At 44.9% G+C, this 23,178-nt stretch overlaps 1 protein-coding gene across 5 annotated transcripts in view; it reads left to right on the forward strand.

The window, feature by feature from the left end:
* The window catches only part of ITGB2 (integrin subunit beta 2), a 487,597-nt gene that overhangs the window by 281,554 nt on the left and 182,865 nt on the right, over positions 1-23,178 (forward strand). For 4 of the 5 annotated variants that reach the window (XM_069225707.1, XM_069225705.1, XM_069225706.1 and 1 more), the window contains 3 exons: positions 5,852-5,912; positions 9,623-9,711; positions 21,136-21,319. In XM_069225707.1, the coding sequence (XP_069081808.1) occupies positions 5,855-5,912; positions 9,623-9,711; positions 21,136-21,319 (331 nt within the window). In that variant the 5' untranslated portion in view covers positions 5,852-5,854. The remainder of the gene's footprint in view (positions 1-5,851; positions 5,913-9,622; positions 9,712-21,135; positions 21,320-23,178) is intronic. The other variant, XM_069225709.1, reaches the window with a different exon arrangement.

Here is a 23,178-nt window from a genome sequence, read left to right on the forward strand (position 1 = left end):
CGGAGGTGGGGTGCGATGGCTGCGCTGGCTTTGTTGAAGACGTGGTGAGGGCAGGGGTCCGATGGGGATCCGGAGTGGATGGAGTTCATGGTTTTGATGGTGTCTTTGTCGCTGACGCTGGACCAGACGGTAAGGCGACTGGTGCGAGTGGTAGTCGCAGGGGTGGTGGATTCGGTGGTGGGTGCGGGGGTTCGGGGTTGAAGCTCTCGTGGATGTCGGTGATCTTGCGGTGGAAGAAGGTGGCCAGGGAGTCGCGCAGGTCTTGAGATGGCGGGATGTTGTTGGTGATGGAGCTGGGGTTGGAGAGTTCTTTCACGATGCTGAAGAGCTCTTTGGTGTTGTGTGCGTTGTTGTCTAGGCGGTCCTTGAAGGCGGTCTTCTTGGCGGTCCTGATGAGTTGGTGATGTCTGCGGGTGGCGCTCTTGAGGGCTGTGTGGTTGTCTGGTGTTCGGTCGTGGAGCCATTTCTTCTCCAGCTTCCGACAGGTGTGCTTGGAGATCCGGAGGTCCTCGGTGAACCAGGCGGCTTTCTTGTTGGTGTGGTTGGTTGTAAAGGTCTTGAGAGGGGCGAGGGTGTTGGCGCAGTCGTTGATCCACTGTGTGAGGTTGGTCGCGGCAGTGTCTGGGTCGGTGGGGTCGGTGGGTGGTCTCAGGGCGAGGGCGGTAGTCAGTTGGTCCCCGGTGACCTTGCCCCAGCAGCGGCGTGGTAGCTGTTGGGTGCGGTGGTGTGTGGTGGGTTTTCTGAAGGTGAAGTGGACGCATCTGTGGTCGGTCCAGTGTGGTTCGGTGGTGTGGTTGAAGGAGACGTGGGGACTTGCGGAGAAGATGGGGTCGAGCGTGTGTCCAGCGGCATGAGTGGGTGTCGTTACTAGCTGTTTGAGTCCGAGGTTGGCGAGGTTGTCGATCAGGGCGGTGGAGTTGGCGTCGTTGTTGTTCTCGAGGTGGAAGTTATGAATTTACAATGCCAATAACTCTGACTTAAGCAAATGCAAGACATATTACATTGCAAATACTTGTGTAGCTTCCTCCTGCAACCAATGACGTAATTTAGTGGTCACGAGGGGCTGGAGTTGTGACCCCCCAGCTTGCCCCTCACAACCCCTGGCTCTGCCTTTGAGACCCCGGCCTCAGAAGTGGCAAAATCAGTGCCAGGAACACAGGGTCAGCTCGTTGTAGTGGACGTCAATTGGGGCTCCACTTTCCTTGTTTTCCGTAAATTTTGCTATTAACCAAATAGTGAAAAATATTCTTCATTGTTTGTGAATTAAAAATTTAGTACGATTACCTGGAATATGACACTATCTGGCAGTTGAGGTCAGCAAATTGCTTTAAAATGTATGTTGTATGCATGCTTGTGAGTGAGTGTGTGTTTATGTGAGAGATTGTGTGTATGTGTAAGTGCTTGTGTGTGATGTCAACTGGCGTCTGGTGTCATTTCCACTACCCCTGGCATTGTGGTGAATTGACGCCCATGCCTTCAACCCGAAGTGCAGGGCTATGACTGGGGAGACACAGTGATCCTGGGGGGTAAATACTAGAACTTAATTTCCCCACCTGGTGGAAACAAAAGCCGCTCATGAGCCTGAGAACCCACCTATAGTGCACCTGCTGAGTGAAGCACTCTCCACAACCCTTTCTTGTGTCCACCATCCCACAGCTGTGGTGGAAGACCTCCTACCAAACAAGTGCTATGTCAGGAGAGGCCGCAGTCAGGAGTCCATTGCTGGGGGAGAAGACAGGAATCAATTTGATGAGTTGGACTTAATGTCCATTTTGATAGCTCTGAAGCCAAGCTTTTGAACAACAGATAGAAAGATAGATGTGGTAACAACCACTCGACTATCTCTGCAAGACATTAGAATGCCAAAATGTCCATACTGACGAGGCAGAACAGTGAATCTCCGTCCCTGATTACAGTGTGGGGAGTGGGTACCCCGAATGAGAAGTTATTTAAAATCGAGAAAGTACTTTCGCAAGAAAAAACTAAACTTTGGAAGCGCGCCCATGCTATAATAAACATGAAGTCAGAGTCAACCAACATGAGCAAACCTAAAGTCTTCATAGAGAACATGCTTACAAACCAGTTTGAATGCTCTAGCTTCAAAGGCAGGTTCCTGGTAGAAAGAGTGCACTGGTCCCTGGCCCGAGGCCTAGGCCCATAGCCATCCTAAGACCTTTAATTTCAGACTACTTAACTAATACCACAGATAAGTAGTGCGATATCTTGCCAATAAAGACGACCCTCTTTAGTTTCAATGCCCTGTCAGAGCCATTTACCCAGACTTTATTGTCACCGTGCAGGTGGCTTGGAGTAAGTTCACCAAGTTGAAAAAGATCCTGCGTGACAGAAACATTAAGCACACTATGCACTACGCCAAACTTAGTACTGAGCTGCAGAGAAAATCCTACAGGTTCAAATGTGTAAAAAAAGGTGTCACGTGTGTGAAGGGATGAAACGTAACATTCAAAAATCACAACTCAGGCCACTGACTGGATGAGTAACATTGAATAACAATACTGGTCAGACGCCATATAGAAGTCCACAGACTGTGTTCCCCCATGAGGCACTACGAACTGTATTAAGAGACGACGCATAACGTACGCCATGGTTCTTTGATCCGAATCTTGACCTACTTGTCTGAGTGTTCTGAGGTGGCTGATAGGATTACAAATGGACAGTGGGAGCATTCTCCTTCATTCCTCCATTCATAATTCAATGTCCCACCAAGCTCAAGTAGAGCGTTGTTGATTGTTTTGGGGTTGTACTTCTGGGGGTATTGTGTAACTGAAACCTCTTGCAGTCTTTTTCTTTTAAATAGACAACCTCTTGGTTTGTTCATGTTGATGATTGTATGTCCTTCTGTGGGTCTTTTACATGGAGTTGACGATGATTCTCAAGAGTTTAATTGTTTGATACTGCTAATAAACATTATTAAACTGAAACACAGAGACATTACGTGAGGCATCCAGTGCCCATATTCCACAGGCCTCAATCCACACCGTATTCCTCAGGTTTCACTCCATGCCATTATAATACATTACAAAATCTTTACAAACACACTAAAAGTAGATAGAAGCTATGCAATATGTCTCGCATTTACTTGAGTTGGAGCTGTTGGCATTGTAAATGCATAACTGGACTTTTTTTGCCACATCAATTGGTCAACCCTGTTACATATTTTGGTCCTTTCTGCCACATAATTCCAGTGGCCCTGCATATAACTAAAGGGTTAGTAGGCCTACTGGAATATTTTTTTAAACAAGGACCTTAAAACACAAACTACTCCCAGGTGCAAAACATATTTACTTGGCAGTTGGTACAGCCGACATTGCCCGCGGGGCAATAAATAAATAATTGCACTCCAAGAATGCATGCTAATTGGGTCACTGTCCCTTTACTGCAGTCTGGGGAGTCAAACAAAATACCCATGATTTTTCACATGGTTGAGGAGAGCCACGTCACATGATATTAATGATTCTCAGGCAGTCTTGAACTGAAATATTAGTTACAAAATATTGACCATTGTACAGCATAATCAACTGTAAGCTCTCCTCGAGGTTAGTGTTATAAATACACACACACACACAGCTCAAGTTTCACAGAATCAAACATGTGTAGTTCATCTAGTCAGGTTTCTGCTTTGTATTTGCAGCTTGTATCACTTTATAAAAATAAAACTACAAGTCCCAGAACGCAAAGAAGAAACATAAACAAAATGAGCGAATCACGCATCGAATTAGAAAGCTGGACAACTCTACGAATACTATTCCAAGGGCTGGTTTCCAGGTTGTATCACATTAGGAAAATGAAACTACAAGTCCCAAAATAAATATGTGTGCTGCAAATAATGGTGGTCATTCTGACCCTGGCGGTCTTTGACCGCCAGGGCGGAGGACCGCGGGAGCACCGCCGACAGGCCGGCGGTGCTCCAATGGGGATTCCGACCGCGGCGGTAAAGCCGCGGTCGGACCGGCACCACTGGCGGGGTCCCGCCAGTGTACCGCGGCCCCATTGAATCCTCCGCGGCGGCGCAGCTTGCTGCACCGCCGCGGGGATTCCGACCCCCCCTACCGCCATCCAGATCCCGGCAGTCGGACCGCCGAGATCCGGATGGCGGTAGGGGGGGTCGCGGGGCCCCTGGGGGCCCCTGCAGTGCCCATGCCACTGGCATGGGCATTGCAGGGGCCCCCGTAAGAGGGCCCCTACATGTATTTCACTGTCTGCTGCGCAGACAGTGAAATACGCGACGGGTGCAACTGCACCCGTCGCACAGCTTCCACTCCGCCGGCTCGATTCCGAGCCGGCTTCATCGTGGAAGCCTCTTTCCCGCTGGGCTGGCTGGCGGTCTGAAGGCGACCGCCCGCCAGCCCAGCGGGAAAGTCAGAATTACCGCCGCGGTCTTTCGACCGCGGAACGGTAACCTGACGGCGGGACTTTGGCGGGCGGCCTCCGCCGCCCGCCAAGGTCAGAATGAGGGCCAATGTGTACTAAGAGATCACGGTGTATATAATGAAAAAATGTCAAAATAAATCTGGTGATTAATGCTCTTTTCTGAGAGAGAACGTACTTTTGTGTAATGGAATTTGGACTCATTATACGGTCGCAGAGAGGGTAAATGTTCTTTCTGGCGAGAGAGCATACTTTTGACTAGTGGAAGCTTTGACTCATTATAAGGTAACGCAGAGGGTTAATGTGCCTGCTGCAAAGAACATGTGCTAGGCAAATCACAAAGTGCATATAATATACAAATGTCAAAATAACTCTGGCGATTTATGTTTTTTCTGGAGAGAGAACATACTTTTGTCTACTGGAAGCTTGGGCTCATTATAAGGTAGCGCAGAGGGTTAATGTGCCTGCTGCAATGAACGTGTACTTGGCAAATCACAAAGGGCATAAAATATAAAAATGCTGGCAATTTATGTTCTTTCTGGAAGGAGAACATATTTTTGTCTAGTGAAAGCTTGGAGTCATCATAAGGTGGCACGCAGAGTTAAAGTGCCTGCTGCAAAGAAAGTGTAGTGGGCAAATCACAAAGTGCATCTAATGTAAAAGTGTCAAAATAACTCTGTCAATTTATATTTTTTCCGGAAAGAGAAGGTACGTTTTCCTAGGGGAAGCTGGGAGTCATCATAAGGTAGCTCACAGGGTCAATATGCCAGCTGCAAAGAACATCTACTAAGCAGATCAGAGTGCATATAATGTAAAAATTATACTGCCAATCGAGTTCGCGCTCTGAGAGCTGTGAGTGCCATGGCAGCCACAGAACGCAGACACAAGATAAAAGTAGTTTGCCCACGCTGAAGTATATCAGCAATGGTGCAATTATCCCTGTAGCAAGGTCGGTGATCAAGGCGGTAACCAAACTTCCCCAAGAGGGGACAATCATGAAGCATTTACCAATGTCAAGTGATTTTTTTAAAGGCAAGCCCACGAACAAATGAAAGTGATTGGTGTGAGGTGGGTGTGGTTAAAAGGCCACAATTCTTACAACAGGTCAAAGCGCTTGCACGCTTGTCCTAAAAAAGGGAAGATGCACTTTGCTTCTCTTTTCCCGTGGTATCCTGTTACAAAAAAAGACACAACAACATCAACATCGATAGGGTTTTGGTATTCTGGTTAGGAAACTGCTAAGAGCTTTATTTAAAATTGCCTGTATTCCTTACGGCTCACTTACCAGCCCCAGTGGATCTATGCACCCCCACTAATCTTTTAGTAAAAATCACATATATTTCAGTCATGCATTTAACAATTTTCTTGATTTGACTCAGAAATTGTGTTCTTTTCACTGCCAAACTACACGATTCAATACAAAGAAACCACTTTGATTGAAGTCTGTATTTTCATCTTGCAGGAAATGAGGAATCTTTTGGCTTTTGGGCTTGTCTTGGTTGCACTTTTTCCATTAAACCCAGGTGAGTACACCTTGTTCATTCTTAGCCTGCTAAAATGTACCCAAGTGTCTTTTAGACGAATTAATCCTCCTCAAACAACATGTGGCTGCTGAGAGAGACACTAATTGTTACAAACAGCTATGAGTGATTTGTCATCTGACAGATATATTTATTGTGCGGAAGTCAGTGGACAAGATTACAACTAAAATTCTCTTTTTCAAAATGATAGTACTTTTATCTGTTTAGTATGTGTGATATACTGTACAAGATACTTATATGCATGGTTTGTAAGCAAATGTATATTTGTCTATATGTAATGTGTTACTGATATGGATTACATAGCTGCCAAGTTTCCCAAGTCCATGCATGACTAGTTACTCCAGTCCCAGAATTGTGGGACTTGTAGCCCTGGTTTTATAACAGGTTAAATAAGACTAAGGGGCATATTTGCAAGCCCCTACTTCCTTTCTGCGTCACATTACCATCAATTTGTTTTACGCTAATGTTGCGTTAGGAAGGCTTTTTTGCTGCGCTATATTTACAAAGTGGTACAATGCTCTCATTGCACCACTTTGCACCCCCTTGGCCCACATTATGCCTGAGCCAGGCATAATGTATGCAAGGGGGTGTTCTGGCACCAGGAGGCCTGCAAAAATAGTGCAGTGAAATCTGCAAGGTTTCACTGCACCATTTTTGGCGTCATTTTAACGCCTGCTCAAAACAGGTATTAAAATGACGCACCCATAGAAACCTATGGGCCTCCTTGCACTTTGCTTCACTAGGGTCAACATTTTGAGGCTAGTGCAGCAAAGCGCCACAGTAGCCTAAAAAATTCTGATGTTATTGTCCTAACGACTGCCATGGTGCACTGTATTGTATTGTAAATACAGTGCACTCATGGTGTTGTTAGGTGGGGCAGGGGCGAGGAAAGAAAACTGGCGTATCAGCACTGATGCGCTAGTTTCTTGTAAATATGCCCCATAATTGTATAGGTCCCCAAACTTCTGCTTCCCCACGCTGTAATACCTTTGGCTGTGACCTATCCAATGCATGCCTATCCAGTGACGCTCGCCTCAATATTGTAACCTCTTTAAGCAACAAAAATGGCTATTTCCCATGAGGCTACATAGGAAAAGAATATCACAGGTATAGAGTAGGACCCCTTCCTTCCAGCTCAACACCCTTAGAGCCCCATACAAAGTCACTTCTTATGACATGTATAGGCTGCCATTACTTTATGGAAGTCTGGCCCCTTACAACAATGACACAGAGGAGCGATGTTCACCATTCGTAATTCCGCCTGAGAATCACCCCTTCAAATAAAGGTGGACCAGCATCCGGTCTCGCACACCTGTACATCTTTTACAAGAGCTAGTTATCAAGCCTGCCACCTCTCCCTCCATGTTCATGTGTGTATTTGTCTGATGTTCTGCCATTGATGGGTTGTACGATCCCTGTTTCTCACTCTCAGTCTGGGTCAGCTTCTTCTCCTCCCTCTTTAAGTGGTTCATTACTCTCGCCAATTGTTCATTCCTCTCCTGTCTTGTTCTTCACGGTCTTTCCGTGATCACATAACTGTCATGGGGTCCCTAGTTTCTCAGGATCATCAAGCACCTCTGGATGCCTGCTTGCACTGCGTTTCCTGTTGTGCCACTGCCCAGTCACCCCTCACACCCTAGATCGAAGTTGGCGGAAGGCATGGGGGAGACTTGGCCCTGGGCCTTTCCAACTGTTTGGACATATAAGGAAGGTCGACCCATGTATTTGCTAACCCCAGAGTTTAGAGGGCTATGGGTCTTAGGTCTGCCAGACCTCCTCTAGGTGGCTGCTGTTAGCATCAGCATCCTAGCCAGTCCATCTTCCAGTAAATAACGGGGTTGTTTCCTATACAAGGGCTCCAAGTGACATCATAGTGAGAACCTCCAGTTGTAAAGCAGAGATGGGAAAACTCAAATTGCAGATACCTACTCATCTACAATCTGAGGAGGTGTATTTCCCCATTAACGCTTCCTATAGTTCGATGCTGCAGATCACTTGTGACGTTATGCTTTGCTTCTGTTCCCTAAGTCATGAAATGTAGCAATTAAGGTACACACAGGCTTTACCTTCTTCAATAGCAGATGGCAACCTGCTCTGTCTAAAACAAAAACATTCAGGCATGTGATCAGAATATCAACCTTAAGATGTCATTTGGCATAAATGTCGTGTCCTAAATATCATTTACAAAACTACTAATTCATTTGAGTTCATAATAGTAAAGCTACGCTTCGTGGTACAATATTTTTGTAAACAATATTTTGAACAGACTATTTATGTTTGACCTTATTTCTGCATGCAATTTTCAGAAATTCAATTCTTGTTACATGCACAGTGACATCATTTGTGACATCATGAAATGTTTAATATTGACACACATGTTACTGATATGAATGTGTGAAATATACCAGAATGCAGTCTACAGTGTTTTTTTTTTACTAATGTCTCTTACTCCTTCATTTAATATACTACAGCTAGTTGGACCCCCATTCACTTCTGCTGCTATAAAAACATTATTCTGCAGAAGTGAGATTCCTCGCAGCAAATCACACCTTTAGGGCTCCACCTTTTAAACCACTAAATGGAAAATACTACTTATGTCTTCTAACAATACATTAAATACTTTATATAGGAATCAGCTGAAGAATTACCCAACCTGCAAAATGTGATATTACCCCTGCTGTTGAGTCCACGGAAAAGTCTGTTAATGATACCACTAACTCAGCCTTAGAAACAAGCATTGTCAAAGCCAGTAAATCTTGCTTTGGTGACTTATTGGCTTTGCCAATGTTTTATGCCAATGCAATGCACCATCTGCAAAAAGCAAAATGCCTTTTGCCAATGCTGGACAGCATCAATAAAAAAACATGATGACATAGCTACTTCTCGTGGTCACGTCATTCTGTAGGTGCGCGCATCAGTCAGCATGCATGTGCATACCTTCCAAATGGCGCAGGGGCCCTATACTACTTTTCTTTATTTACCAATGCAAGATGGCTGAAGCCACTTGAATCGTTAAATAATAAAATAAAAAACATTTTTATTAACATGAAAGCGACTTTTGAAACTCAGAGTGGCCCAGCAGCAAATGACAGCTGCGGGCCATCCAAAAATTTTAAAATGAAAAAAGAGTATATTGAAAGGACTGCGAGGATTGAAAGAGCAACAGAGGAGGCGCCGAAGAGCGTGTGGAGGGAAAGCAGTGGGTAGCTGGTGATAGACAAGAGGGTAACAGAGATGGTTCTACAAGAAACTTTAGCCTGCAGAACACTAAAAAGTACAAAGTACAAGACCAAAGACCTCCTTACGTTCAGGAAACTTCTCAAGACCTGGCAGTTCAAGCAGTAGCAGCACCCCCTGCCTTCTCCCCCCTCCTCCTCAGCGCCTTGAGACCCTCACGGGTGAGTAGTGCGCTTTACAAATTCCTGGTTGATTGAAAGCCACAATAGCCGACATATTTGACACTGTGCAGTGGTCACAGAGCTGTTTGTTTAAACTTCTTCAGTCCTGTTTGTTACTGTGCCGAACATAACCCTGAACGCCCAATATCAGACGTGAGGGATGGTTCTCTCTTCACTTTAAAGCAAATGGCTACCAACCTCTGAAGAAAGAAACCACCAAAAACGCAAGCATTTTTTTCTTACTTTGCAATCAGTTCAGATTATTTAAAAAGCTATTTTCATTCTCCATCCAAGTTCTTTCCCAGGAATGCCCCAAATTCAAAGTAAGCAACTGCAAGGAATGTATCCAGTCTGGTCCCGGCTGTGCCTGGTGTAAGAAGCTCGTAAGTAAAATGAAGTAATACGTGTGTGTTATGTGTGTGTTTTAGGTCAGTGCATAATATGTTAAAAAAAAAGTAAAGAGGCTTGAAGTAGGAGCTGCGGAATGTCAAAATTGCTGAAGACAAAGGCTGTCTCATCTTTATTCCACCTCATGCCTCATTTTTCCACCACCCTACAATTCCTTCTTCTTTTCCCAAGCTTCGCAGGTTCTTTTTCTTTCCTGCGTTCTCCCTTTGTCACTGTTTTCCTGTATTTCTCTTTGCCCAACATCATCAACAAGGGGCACAAATAAAGAGCTGCTTAAGGTACAGCATTATAACAACGAGCAACAGGAAGGCTACAGTGTGCAGTGATGGTGCCCATGAGGCTTTGGAAGGTATCTGATGCTAGTCTGACGTTCTTTAGGCAGCGACATGTCCGATCATAGCTGGTCCCTGAACCCCTAGATCAGCCTCAGGACCCCTCTCGCTCCTCCTACTTAGGATCCTCCTGTAGCTGAAATAGTACACTTCCTGCTGCTAGAGCGCATCATCTCGAGAGCACTGTGCCTCCTGCCATGCATAAGCACACACGGGTACACTGCTGTGCCCCAAATTCACCCATTTGTTCTGCCCCAAGAAAAGACCTCACTGTGTCCCCGGTGCACGTGCCATGCAGACTTGGTTAACTAAGTCAAATTCTGTATCACACTCGCATTCCCTGTCACAGCTGAGCACCTACATCGGCACGATGTGCATATTACACAATGTCTTTATGTCTGAGTATAATGTGTGCCTTTGATCTAATTTTTTGGGGTACAGGGATCGCATTCCGAAGTAATGCAGGGTCACAAACATCATAAGTAAAATAGCATTTGGCTTTAGTATTTAGTATTAGTGGTGCACATTTTTCATGTTATTAATTTCGGTATGGCTATTTTCTGAAGTACTTCTGTACATAGGATTACATTAGTGTTAAAACATTGTGATCTGCCTTGAACCTTTCCACAGCGCCTGTTACCATGGGCGCTGGAAGTAAGGGTCCACCATGCTAGATTTCAGAAGGTGAATGAGCAATAAAGATGCCTTTTATTTATAATTTTATAATTTGTATTAATCATGATTTAAAACCTTACATGATGTGATAAAACATAAGTCAATTTTAAAAGCGACAAACATTAATACTAAAGATACAAATACTTAAAATATCTAAAATGATTTGACTTTACAGATAAAAAAAGCAAAATTATCAAAGCACGGGGGTGCAAGATCCTGCAAATGGTGCAGTTCCCTGGGAAGATTTTTGGATTTAGGCTCCCTTGGTGCTTTTAAGAGCCTGTGCCAGTACACGGGGAAATGCATTTTTAGAATGCGCTCCCTCCCGTTGAGAGTGCAGCTGCCTTGTCCTTTTGTGCAGCAAAGATGACAAAGTTTGTCAGGTGTGCCGTTACTTGGGGTTTTTGTCCCTGCAAACAGAATAACATCGCTTGGCGGCATGTTCTGACTCCATTAAAGTTACCCAAGCTCTGTAGGAGCTTTCTGCATGCGGCTAGCAGCGTGGGGCAAATGCATATTAAGTGCATAAAGGCAGGGGTGTAGGAGACAATACATTTCTGGGGGGGACAGGGACAGCCTTGGGGGACTTTCAATCAACCCTATACAAATCGCTCGTTGTTTACGAACTGCAGGCTCCGATAAATATACACAATCATATATATATATATATATATATATATATTGGAAGTGAAATAGGGAGAAAGGAAGGCATGTTTTCACAGTCTGAAAGTATCTTTTATTGTTATTTACATTCACAAAGTAATTAGCTCAAATGTGAAAATAACATGTTGATTAACCTTGCATCTTCATGCACCAAGCAAATAAAGGTAGGAGGGACAAAAGGAAGAACATACTCTTTGCGCCCCACACCCATCATGCCCTTCGCCTCATGCCAATTGGAACCGCACTGGAGAGATCAAAAGCGATTAGTTACAACAGTTGTAAACTGTGCTCGGAAACCATAGTTCTAATAACACTTCTGCTCCTTTGTGTGATCTTGGGAAGCTCAGCTCCACATCAATCATAACTAGGAGCATTTCAACTGCAGAAGCTCTTGGAGTTACAGGCTATATAAACATGGATTCTCTAATCTCTGTATAAACTACAGTCACTAATTTCTTTAGAAACGGCTGTTTGTGATGCACCAAGTCACTGCGTGTAAAGAAAAGACATTCACTGATTATAAAGAAAAGACATCAGAAAATGACTATGATAGGGTTATTACAGTCAAATTCTGACATTACATTGTCTTCTGCCAGAGCTAGTAGCCAAGGTAAAAGGCAGATCAGGTCACAGAGCATAATTAATGCAGCTGTTTAAAGCAAAAAAATTGAATGTTGCTTTCTTCTGCCGTACTTTAATAGCTTGGAATGACAGAAGCTATGCACTAGGGTTTTAAGTGGTTTGTGGGAAAGTTGGTGGTGTGACCATGTATTATATGGGGTAAAATACCCCCTGTGTACATAAGGATATTGCAAGTCACCTTAAAGTTCATACCTTATAAACAAGCATTGGCATAGCCAATAGGTCTCGCCTATGCAAGTTATATTGCCTTTGCCAATGTGTTTTAGCCATGCTGTACACTAGTGTGACTACTATTCAGCATGGCTGAAAGTTAATGGCATAAAGGAGAATGATGTGTCACCGACTGGTGTGGCGTAGTATCATGGAGTAAGTAGAGTGTCCTAGAATGGAGCAGTAAACTAACTTTAAAGGAACAGGGGTCCCTTGAATAAAATGCAACACCACTCCCATAAACAATGATATTAAAGTAGTATGCAAATGGAATGTTTTATGCATTTATTCAATCAAAATATAAAAGATCAAATGTAGTGGGAAAACATCAACAGGGGAAATCGAGAAAGACTGGTATTCGGGCATTACACAAGTTATCTGGATGACCCAATGTCACCAATTACAAGAAAAATGTAAAAAGTAACCTATATAGTACAGTGGTATGGGGGAGGCTGGCCTGGTTTGTAGTGGGTACCTATGGTACTTACACCTTATACCATGTCCATATATCCCTTATTAGTGACATGTAGGCAGTGTCTAGACGCCAGGCTCTCTAGGGGTACCTGTAGCCAAGGCTTATCTAGGAGACATGCAAAGCTCATGCAATACCACTGTAGTTACACAGTACTCACACACATGAAAGAAAATACTAAGTGTTACAAAAATAAAGGTACTTTATTTTAGTGACACAAATGCCAAAAATACCATAGAGACTATACTCCCTTAGAAGGTAAGTAATACACCAATTATATACACTAGTATGCAGCAATAGCAATAAAAACAGTTAGAAAACAGTGCAATTAGTGAAAATAACAATGGTTAGAAATGGGCCTAGGGGAAACACAAACCATATACTAAGAAAGTGGAATGCGAATGTCGGTTTCCCTCCTAGGCAAGTGTGGTGTGTACAGGGGTGCTGGGAGTGTTAGAAAACACCAAAGGTAAGTAATAGAACCCACCTCAGAGCCCAGGAAAGCAGAAGTAAATCACAGTAACTTTCCTAGAACACACAAGAACACGAGAAAGAAGATAATGCAAGAACCAGAAGATACTTCAAGACACAAAGGGTGGATTCCTGGACCTAAAGACCTGTGGAAGAATGGGACTAAGTCCAAGAAGCACAGAAGAGTCCAGGGAGGACAGGAGCCCCTGCTAACCCGAATCAAGGTGCAAAAGAAGAACCACTGGTGAAGAGCAACAGTCAGTACTGCACCCAAGAAGGTGGATGCGGGTTCGTGGTTGGTGCAGATGATATCCCACACCGGATAGATGATTGCAGTCTAGTTTGCATCGCTGGATTCCACCAACAAGCCTTGGCACAGGCAAAGCTCATGGTTAGCGGAAAATGGCCACCCAGGAGGAGGAGTCAGAGGGGGCTCTCAGCAACTCAGAGAGCCCACGGAATACCAGGCAGCGCACATAGGAGTCCCCAGCATGGGGACAAAGGAGTTGCAAAAGGAGGCCCACGCAGCACAAAAACAAAGGATCCCACGCCGCCAGAGAACCACTCAGGAAGCTGTGCATCTCAGGAAGGAGTGCTGGGGGCCGAAGCTACATGGTACACAAAGAACTTCATAGAAGGATGCCAACAAGCCTTGGCAACTGAAAAACATGTGGTGCACAGGAGTACTGTCTTGCGTGGGAAGGCAAGCTCTTACCTCCACCAAAGTTGGACAGTAGGACGTCAGGACCATCAGGACCACTTCAGTCCACCACCCGTGATGCAGGATCCATGCAACTCGTCAGGAGAGGGGACCCATGCAGATGGTCATCGTTGCAGAGAGGTGCCTGCTGAAGCAGGGGAGTGACTCCTTCACTCCAAGGGAGATTTGTTCATTCTTCTGGTGCAGACTGAAGACAGGCTGTCTTCTGAGGATGCATAACCGGGAAACAGTTGCATTTGCTGGCAAGAGCTGGAGATACAATGTTGCAGAAGTCGTCCTTGCTTCGTTGTTGCAGTTTGTGGAGTTCCTGGAGGGTCCAGATGCAGTTTCTTAGGTGAGAAAGTGAAGTAAAGGATGCAGAGTCTTGCAATCTGAATCTGAAGAACCTCTCAAAGGAGAGACCCTAAATAGCCCTGAAAGGGGCATTGGTCAGCTAAACAGGTAAGCACCTATCAGGGGACGGCTCTGACACCACCTGCTGGCACTGGCCACTCAGATGCTCCCAGAGTTTGCTGCCAACTTGGAATCCAAGATGGCAAAACCCAGGGACCCTCTGGAGGAGCTCTGAGCAGCACACCTGGGGTGGTGGTCCAGTTTCGTGCCAGAGCAGGGACTGGGGGTACCTGAACCGGTGTAGACTGGATTATGTAAGAATGACACCAAATGTGCCCTTCAAAGCATTTCAGGTGGCCTGGGGAAGGAAGCTACCCCTTCCAAACCTATTTCCAAAGGGAGAGGGTGTAACACCCCTCTATCAAAGGAAATCCTTTATTCTGCCTTCCTGGGCTTGAGCTTCTCAACCAACAGGAGGGCAGAAACCTGTCTGAGAGGTGGCAGCAGCTGGGGCTGCCTGGAAAACCTCAGAAGGCTGGAATGGCAATACTGGGGGTCCTCTAAGGAGCCCCCAGAGTGCATGGAATCATACAACCAATGCTTGCAAAAGCCTTGGGGTATGATTCCAACATGTTTGATACCAAACATACCTATGTTCGGAGTTACCATTATGTAGCTGGGAATAGGTAGTGACCTATTTCCAGTACATGTGTAAAATGGCATCCCCACACTCCTGAAGTCTGGGAAAATGGTCCTGGAGGTCGTGGGGGCACCTCTGCTAGTGCAGGGGTGCCCTCACACACAGGTACTCTGCACCCTGTCCTCAGGGCTGGAGGGCCTGCTATAGGGGTGACTTATAAGTGACCTGGTGCGGTGTAACTGGCAGTGAAACGGTGCATGCACCTTTTCACGCAGGCTGCAATGGCAGTTCCGTAGAAGCCATTGCATGGGCTCCCTATGGGTGGCAAAAAAAATGCTGCAGCCCCTAGGGATCTCCTGGAACCCCAATGCCCTGGGTACCTAAGTACCATATACTAGGGACTTATAAGGGGGCACCAGTATGCCAATCTTGGGTGAAATACTGGGTTACCAGTATGCAACAACCATCATTTAAGGGAGAGAGCATAACTACTGGGGTCCTGACTAGCAGGATCCCAGTAGACACACTCAAACACACTGGCAAACAGGCCAAATGTGGGGGTAACCAAGCTAGGAAGAGGCTACTTTCCTACAAGTTTAGCATCCACAATAGTGATTTACACGCTGTTATACACCCACTTTTACATGAATGACTCAAATAGTGAATCAAGAAGTCATTAGCTCATAGTACCTATGCTTATGCCAACTTATGTACAATATCACAAATTCAAGTCAAGGTACTTTGGCCGACGATATTTCGATCCCCTAGACAGGTATCAGGATCATCCTAAGCCTTCGTTAAGCTTGAGTTAAAAGGGTTACAGAGTGCTTGTAACCAAAACGGCGAAGATAAATCTGACTCACGTCTCATATGAGTGACAAGGCAATCAATGGAGATCTGAATCTCTAATCAAGCGCCAATGCCATAAAGTAGTAGTAGAGTGGAGTAGTGTCACAGTGTAATAGAGTGGAGTGGCAGAGTGTCGTAGAGTGGAAAGGCATAAATAAGAGTGAACTGGAATAGAGTGAAGTAAAGTAACATGAACTAGCATAGAGAAAGTTGGGTAGAGTGTTGTTGAGCATAGTACAATGTTGAATAGTGGAGTGGCATAGAGGACTGTGCAGTGGCGTTGAGTAGAGTATCGTAGATTGAAGTGGCATAGAGTGGTGTGGAGTGGCATAGAGTGGAGTAAAGTGGAATGGAGTGGCGTACAGGGAGTTGTGTAGGGAGTTACAGAGTTGAGAAAGTGTTAGAGTTTAATAGAATAGAGTGTCAGAGTCTAGTATCATAGAGTGTAATGTCAGAGTGAAGTGTCATAGAGTGGAGTTGGGTGGTCTAGAGTGAAATGGCATAGAGTACAGTGGTGCAAAGTAGATTGGCGTAGAGTGTGGTGGTATAGAGTGCGTTGGTTTTGAGTAAAGTGGTATAGAGTGCATTGATGAAGACAGCACTGGTTTAGCATACAGTGCAGTAGCGTAGAGTGGTGAAAAGTAGAGGGGAGCAGAGTGGAGTGGCACAGCATAGATTGCAGTGGTTCAGAGTGCTGTGTCATAGCGTGATACGTTGCATGGTAGAGTGGAGTGGTGCAAGGTAGAGTAGACTGGTGTAGAGTGCAGTGGTGGAGTCAAGTGATGCAGAGTAGAGTGGCATAGAGTGCAGTGGCATATAGTACACTGGTGTAGAGTGCAGTAGAGTGGCATATAGTTGAGCGGTGCAGAGTAGAGTGCTGTGGTGCAGAGTAGAGAGGAGTATAGTTCAGTGGCAGAGTGCAGTGTTGCAGAGTAGAGTGTCATAAAGGGCAGTTGTGTAGCGTAGAGTGTCATAGAATGCATTGGTGTAGAGTAGAGTGGCATAGAGTGCATTGGTGTAGAGTGCAGTCATGTAGAGTGATACAGAGTAGAGAAGAGTGGCTTAGAGTACAGTGGTGCTGAATAGAATAGAGTGGCATAGAGTGCAGTGGCATGGAGTAGATTGCTGCAGAGTACAATATAGTGGTGAAGAGTAGATTGTTGCAGAGTGGAGCATAGTGATGTAGAGTGCAGTAGCATAGAGCGGTGCAGAGCAGATTGGAGTGGCACAGGGTACATTGGAGTGGTGCAGTGTAGATTAGACTGGCATAGCATAGAGTGGAGTTGCGTAGATTGCAGTTGCATAGAGGAGATGATTTCAAAGTAGAGTGAAGAGCCTACAGTGGAGTGGTGTAGAGTAGAGTAGATTAGAGTGCAGTGGCACAGAAAAGAGTGCAGTGGGACAGAGTAGGATGGCGTGCAGTTCAGTGGCAGAGTGCAATGTTGCAGATTAGAGGGTCGCAGAGTACAGAGATATATTGTAGAGTGGCATAGAGTGCAGTCACCTAGAGTGCTGTGGCGCAGAGTACAGTGGCATTGACAGCAGTGGAATAGAGTGCTGTGGTGCAGAGTAGATTGGCATAGAGTGCAGTGGCATAGAATGCATTGGATTAGAGTAAAGTGGTGAAGAGTGCAGGGGTGTATTGTGCAATGGTTAGAGTAGAATAGCATAGATTGCAGTGGCGTAGTGTAGAGTGCTGCAGAGTAGAGTGGTGTAGAGTAGAGTGGTACAGCATAGATTGCAGTGGCGTAGAGTAGCACAGAGTGGAGAAAAGTGGTGTAGGGTGCAGTGGCATAGGGTAGATTGTTTCAGAGTACAGTGAAGAAAAGATAGAGAAAAGATAATATACTTCAATATGCTGAAGTATGTAACGATAACAACATAAATAATAACGCTAGACATAACGGCCCAAAATGAAATATGGCTTCTCCCTGTTAGCCACTCTATAATCAAGCCCTTCATTACCTAGATAACAAAACATTAAACATAAATGTTAGAAAAATATACCCTTCTAATAGCTAAATTGTTGTGTGAAAAGGTAAAATCTGGGCCTAATCTCGACTTCACTGTTTCACCAACTGGTGTGATCTTAGGCAAATACAAACATTGTGTTTCACAGAGTCTCCTTTCTAGCCTGCAGGTGTCAGGCTGAGTGGGACTCTGTTATCTCTTTAGATCTTGCTCAATGTCTTGCAGCTCCTCTTGAAGGCATCCTGCAGTGTTCCTCTTTAAGGCAGCAGGTGATGCAGACAGTAATCATCCAAAACTCTTCTCCTCCTCGTGCCCTTTGTTCTTATGAGCACCCGTAATGCTCACAGGTGTGAACAGGACAAACAAAAGAGCAGAGGGCGCAGGGGGCCTCCTGACTCACCTTCATTTTGTTACCATCAGATTGGAGGATGGTCGGTACAGGGCTGTTATAAGTAGCGCTTTTGTGCGCTAATGGCCCTCTGAATAATAGATGTGAGAGGGGAAATTATTGTGTCCCCTTGTCCCCCCCACCTTCGTCCCCCATGTCCCCCACCCTCCAAAATCTGGGGGGGGATACATCCCCTGCGTCCCCCACACTTCCTACGCCCATGCATAAAGGATTCCTGCAGCCCGTGACAGAGCCTGCATGCCAGGGTAGCTGGCTTCGGAGCCCATGAAGGTATTGTGCCCTTTGATGGAAACAGTCCGAACCATTATGCTAAAAATGTCGTCTTGTAATAGCCATTCATGGCTTCCAGCAGATAGCTCTGTGGGGTTACATTTTTGTAGGTGTTGATGCACAGCCATGCATGGCTGCGTTTGTAAAAGGGTTCCTTGTCCTGCTTCCAAGACAGACTCTTTACTTGCTTGCTCATTGCTAGACTGAGAGCAGTGTCGGCCGGCAGCTTTAGGAGGGAGGGGGGCGGGCGGGACACACACCCACACACACTGATTCTTTCACACACAGACACGCACGCACACACGCACGCAGATCCTTTAACAACACTCATACCATTCAAACATGCACACACCAAACATTCATTTTAAAAGATCGCACACACTCATTCTTTCACACACACACGCACATCCATTAACAACACTCAAACATGCACGCGCGCACCAAACATTCAATTTAAAACATCACACACTATTACCTTCAGCCTCCAGGTCCCACGAGGGTTGGGACTGCTGCCTTCCCTCATGAGGGAAGGCAGCAGTCCCAGCCTCGTCACAGAGTGGGATGGGGTCAGTGAGACTGCTGACCCCACCCCACTCTGTGACGAAGTGTCACTGATTGACACTCGCTCTGGGCGCTTCAGGTCTTAAACCTGAAGCACCCAGGTCGCAGTCAATGGGTGACGCTTTCCTCGTCACTCAGGGGAGGGCCTCGAGGCACCTTTGCTGAGCCGAGGAGGTCACGCCATTAGGAGCTGTGACCTCCTCAGCCCAGCAAAGTTCAGCTCAGGCAGCCCGGAGTCTGCGCAAATCGCACATGTCTGCTCCTGGCTGCCTGACCTGAACATGGAGAGTGTCTGTCAGGCTGACCTTTGTTCAGCCTGACAGACCCTCTTCATGAGGGGCAAAAGGTGGGGGGGCGTGGCCCCTCCATCCTAAAGGACGGGCCTCCACTAACTGAGAGCCTGGTGTGATATTGACGGATCCCACAGGTGCTGCGCAGACAGTGTTTTCAAGGCTTTCCGGCTCGCCTTAGCCCAGTGATTTGACTAGGTGTGTTCCTGGATCTCCCTCCAGATGAGCGATATCAGAGTATTCGATGGTCTCACTCAAGCAGAGGACAGATATTTTAGAAGGGCCGCATGTTGCGCTAGTTCTTCACAGGGATGCCCGAATTCTAATCTAATTTGCGCAGGTGAAGTTTGTTGTGGAAGGTTGAATACTAAGCGATGAGTTTTTCTCTGCGTTGTTGAGAAAATGATTTAGCTGCCCAGGAAGGACACTGATCCATAGGAAATCGTTGGAATCAGTTTTGATTTGATCACTGTGAAAGTGGGTTTCCTGGTTGGCATACAAAATTTGCTGTCCAGTTTTTGAAAGGCTGTGACCAGGGAGGCCAGACACGGTTTCAGAGCATTCAGGTGCAGCTTGGGCGAGCGCCTCTCTTGCAGCCAACCCCCCCAGGTATTTGTAGCTGGGGCTTCATTCTACTATATTGCTGGCCAGGTACCATTTTCCTTCCTTTTAATGCCCTTTCCCAAAGATGCCCTTTAACTGTTATTTTATCTGGTAACATGTGAGGCCAGATTTCAGGCAATAACTTCAGGCAGATGGCTGTTTTTCATTTAACATGAAGACAGTTATTTACTTTTGCTAAATGCAAAGCCAGGTGGTTTAGTGAAGTGCACTGTGTGGCAATCTTGCAGGGGTACCAAAGATATCATTTTTACAACACACAATTTAATTACCTGTGAATGAAGTGTACAGTGTTTCAGAGTACATCAGCAGCACAATTGAAGTATCATTTATTTGTAATTCTAAATTGTTCTGTAGACAAAGATTGTAAAAGGGTCAAAATAAATCAAGACTTATTTCCTGAAATTCAACTTCCACGCAATATCGCTTGTGCGCTTTCTAGCAGTAAACAATTGTACGTCTGAGGACATGGTAATTTCAGTTGAAAATGTGCTGTCTGTAAATGGCAGTGTGCTACTGCACCCTGCTTTGGTTATATGTTTGTGGCAGTGCTTTCCAAAAAGCAACCCCAGAAATATACTATGCACCGCACCACTGCCCTGCTGAATATATTTGCTACACTTGCTCTTTTCATGTCACAATTAAAATGTTCCTAGTGGCTTCAGTGGCAGCACCACCTCTCTAAAAATTGTTCCACCACCCCTGTCTGTCACTGTATTAAAGCTGCCAAGGATAGCATAGGAGATCCTGAGTGTTTGTCACCAATACGTTGTCATTTACTGTGGAGAACTACTTGAGAATATATCCGTGTTTATGTACAGATATTTATAACATGAACTCAAAGAAGACTCTGACCTCTAGAGGAGAAGTACTTGGCAATTTGATACTTTGACGTTTTCTGAACCCATTATAGTTCCATCAGAAGTAGGCCAAGGAAAGGCACATCCTAAATCTCTGGCACATCACTATAACCAAAGTCAAAGATACACTATTCTGACAATTTTTGTAGAAGTTTTTCAGACCTTTAAAAAAAAAAAAGACATAGTAAGCAGAAATTCCAGATTCGTGAATTTTAGCAGCTACAAATCTGAAGTACTAATAAGATCCCTGTGCTGATGACAACTTCATAAGTAACATGCAACAATGAATTGAATCATAGGGTCAAAGCTCTATTAAAAGTAGATGCAGAAATACATATATATCCTATAAATGTCATATTTCAATCAGTCTTCTTACTTTCATACATTTCTTACATTTTGCATTACCCAGAATTTCACAAAAGCAGGGGAGCCAGATTCAGCCAGATGTGACACCATCCGGCAGTTGGGCCAGAGGGGATGCAGCGAAACAGATATTGTGTCACCACAGAGCAGCCACTTTACTATAGGAAATGACCAACTTTCCAATGTGGTTCAACTAATTCCCAAGAACATTCGGCTCAACCTGCGACCAGGTAAGAATTCCAGCGGATCCTGTGACTAATGCACTGGCATGTTTTAAAGATCTGTGAGTTCCTCCATTAAACATCCAATGCTTAATTCAGAATAGTGTGATGATAAGTCAAGACACATCCTAAAAAATTAAAACCATGGTAAGTGTGATCACACTAATACAAGAAGGCCATACAACACACTGTCTGTTCACAGGTCCCCTTCTTTCTGGTTCACTAATTGCTATATTCCTGAATGAGCATGATCCAGCCACAGTCAGCAATCAGCCACAAGGGCCTACTGGAATGTATGTGTCACTCGTAGCTATTAGTGCGTGCTAGCTCCCCACCCGGAAGCGCACATCAGCCAGTGCTCTTCCGGGTGACAAGAGTAGGTTATCCTAGATATCGGTCAGATTGTGGTTATGGGGTGACAAGTGTGCACCACACAGATCTCTGTCTTCCATACTAAGCTGGTGCAAACACCAGCAAATAATATATTGGGGTCCTCCCCACTGTCACAGCTATGACATCCACCTCTGAAGTTTGGGATTCACCATAATATTTTGCAAGATTTAAGGTATTAGCATGGCTGTCTCATAGGGCTTGTGCGAGGGTTGTCATCATGGCACAAGGGCACCTTCGAACTCCCCCATCCCGTTCCTCACAGTCTTAGCCTATTAAGGATTCACTTTTGTTATCTACTCATTTAAAAGATAAATAAATAGAATAATATTTAGAAAAATTCTGAACTACCTAAAAGCTGTTCTGCAGCAAAGACTATCAGCATGAACCAACAAAAAATTACCAAGGCTATCACAGGGAAGCTAAAACAGAAAAGGAACATTTTTAGGGCATGGAGGATCAAATAATTTGCAATATCTCTAAATTTGAGAACTGGTTATGTCAAAAGTATTCAACTATATGTCAAAACTTGCAGTACATATCACTATATGTTTCCTCTTAATGTGTTAAACACACAGTTGGTGCACAGTGTCTAAGAGAAGAGAATAGTTTGGAGCGCAGGTGGTAGAAGGTACTCTAGTTCTGAGCTGTACCCTCTGCTCTACTGCCAGCCAATGCAGGTTCCTCCAAAACTCCCACAAATGTTTATACACGAGGAGTCTCTATACTGTCTTGACTGCAAAATTTTGAGCTTACTAAATTAACGCTAGACCTGTAAACAAAAATATTAGGGAATGGCAGAACGTCAGGGGTTCAGGAAAAATGGCTTCATATTGAGCTCTCCAAGGTGCACGATACATGAAGATGGTGAACATATATTCTTTCTTTGTCCTGTGGGTTACTCAAAGCCTTCACCTGCACTGAACTAGTGTCCAAGCAGCTCTCCACTCCTTGACCACCTTCTGAGTTTTGGCCTCTTCTCTCTTGGGCTCCTCCTCTTCCTCGTGATAGAATAGCAAGGTAGAGCCCACTCCACTACCCGTCACTTATTATGAGACACACTTAAGAAACTTTTTTCTTTCACTACCTATTTTTATACATCATTGTCTGATATTTCCAAGGGCTGCAAGTCAACTCTAGTCCACCCCAGGCTACATCTTCTGACAAATTACTGTTTACTCTTTTAACATGTAGATTGTTTACTTTACCTTCTCCAATTGCAAAGTTTGAGGAGTTTGTAAAGTGAACTATCTGACAATCTTGCAAGGGTACACGGCGTGTGAAAGAAAAGACTGTTGGATATCATTTTTTGGAAACATACAACATTTAAATATCTGTAAATGAGCTGTACAAATATTTCACAGCATATCAGCAGTTGGCTCAAATGAAGCATGTTTTTGTAATGCTGAAGTGTGATGGAAACAAATATTTTATTAGTAGCAAAACAAATCAATCACTTGGTGATGTGCAAATGATAA

Source organism: Pleurodeles waltl, chromosome 3_1 (genome assembly GCF_031143425.1).
Source record: "Pleurodeles waltl isolate 20211129_DDA chromosome 3_1, aPleWal1.hap1.20221129, whole genome shotgun sequence".
NCBI lineage: Eukaryota > Metazoa > Chordata > Amphibia > Caudata > Salamandridae > Pleurodeles > Pleurodeles waltl.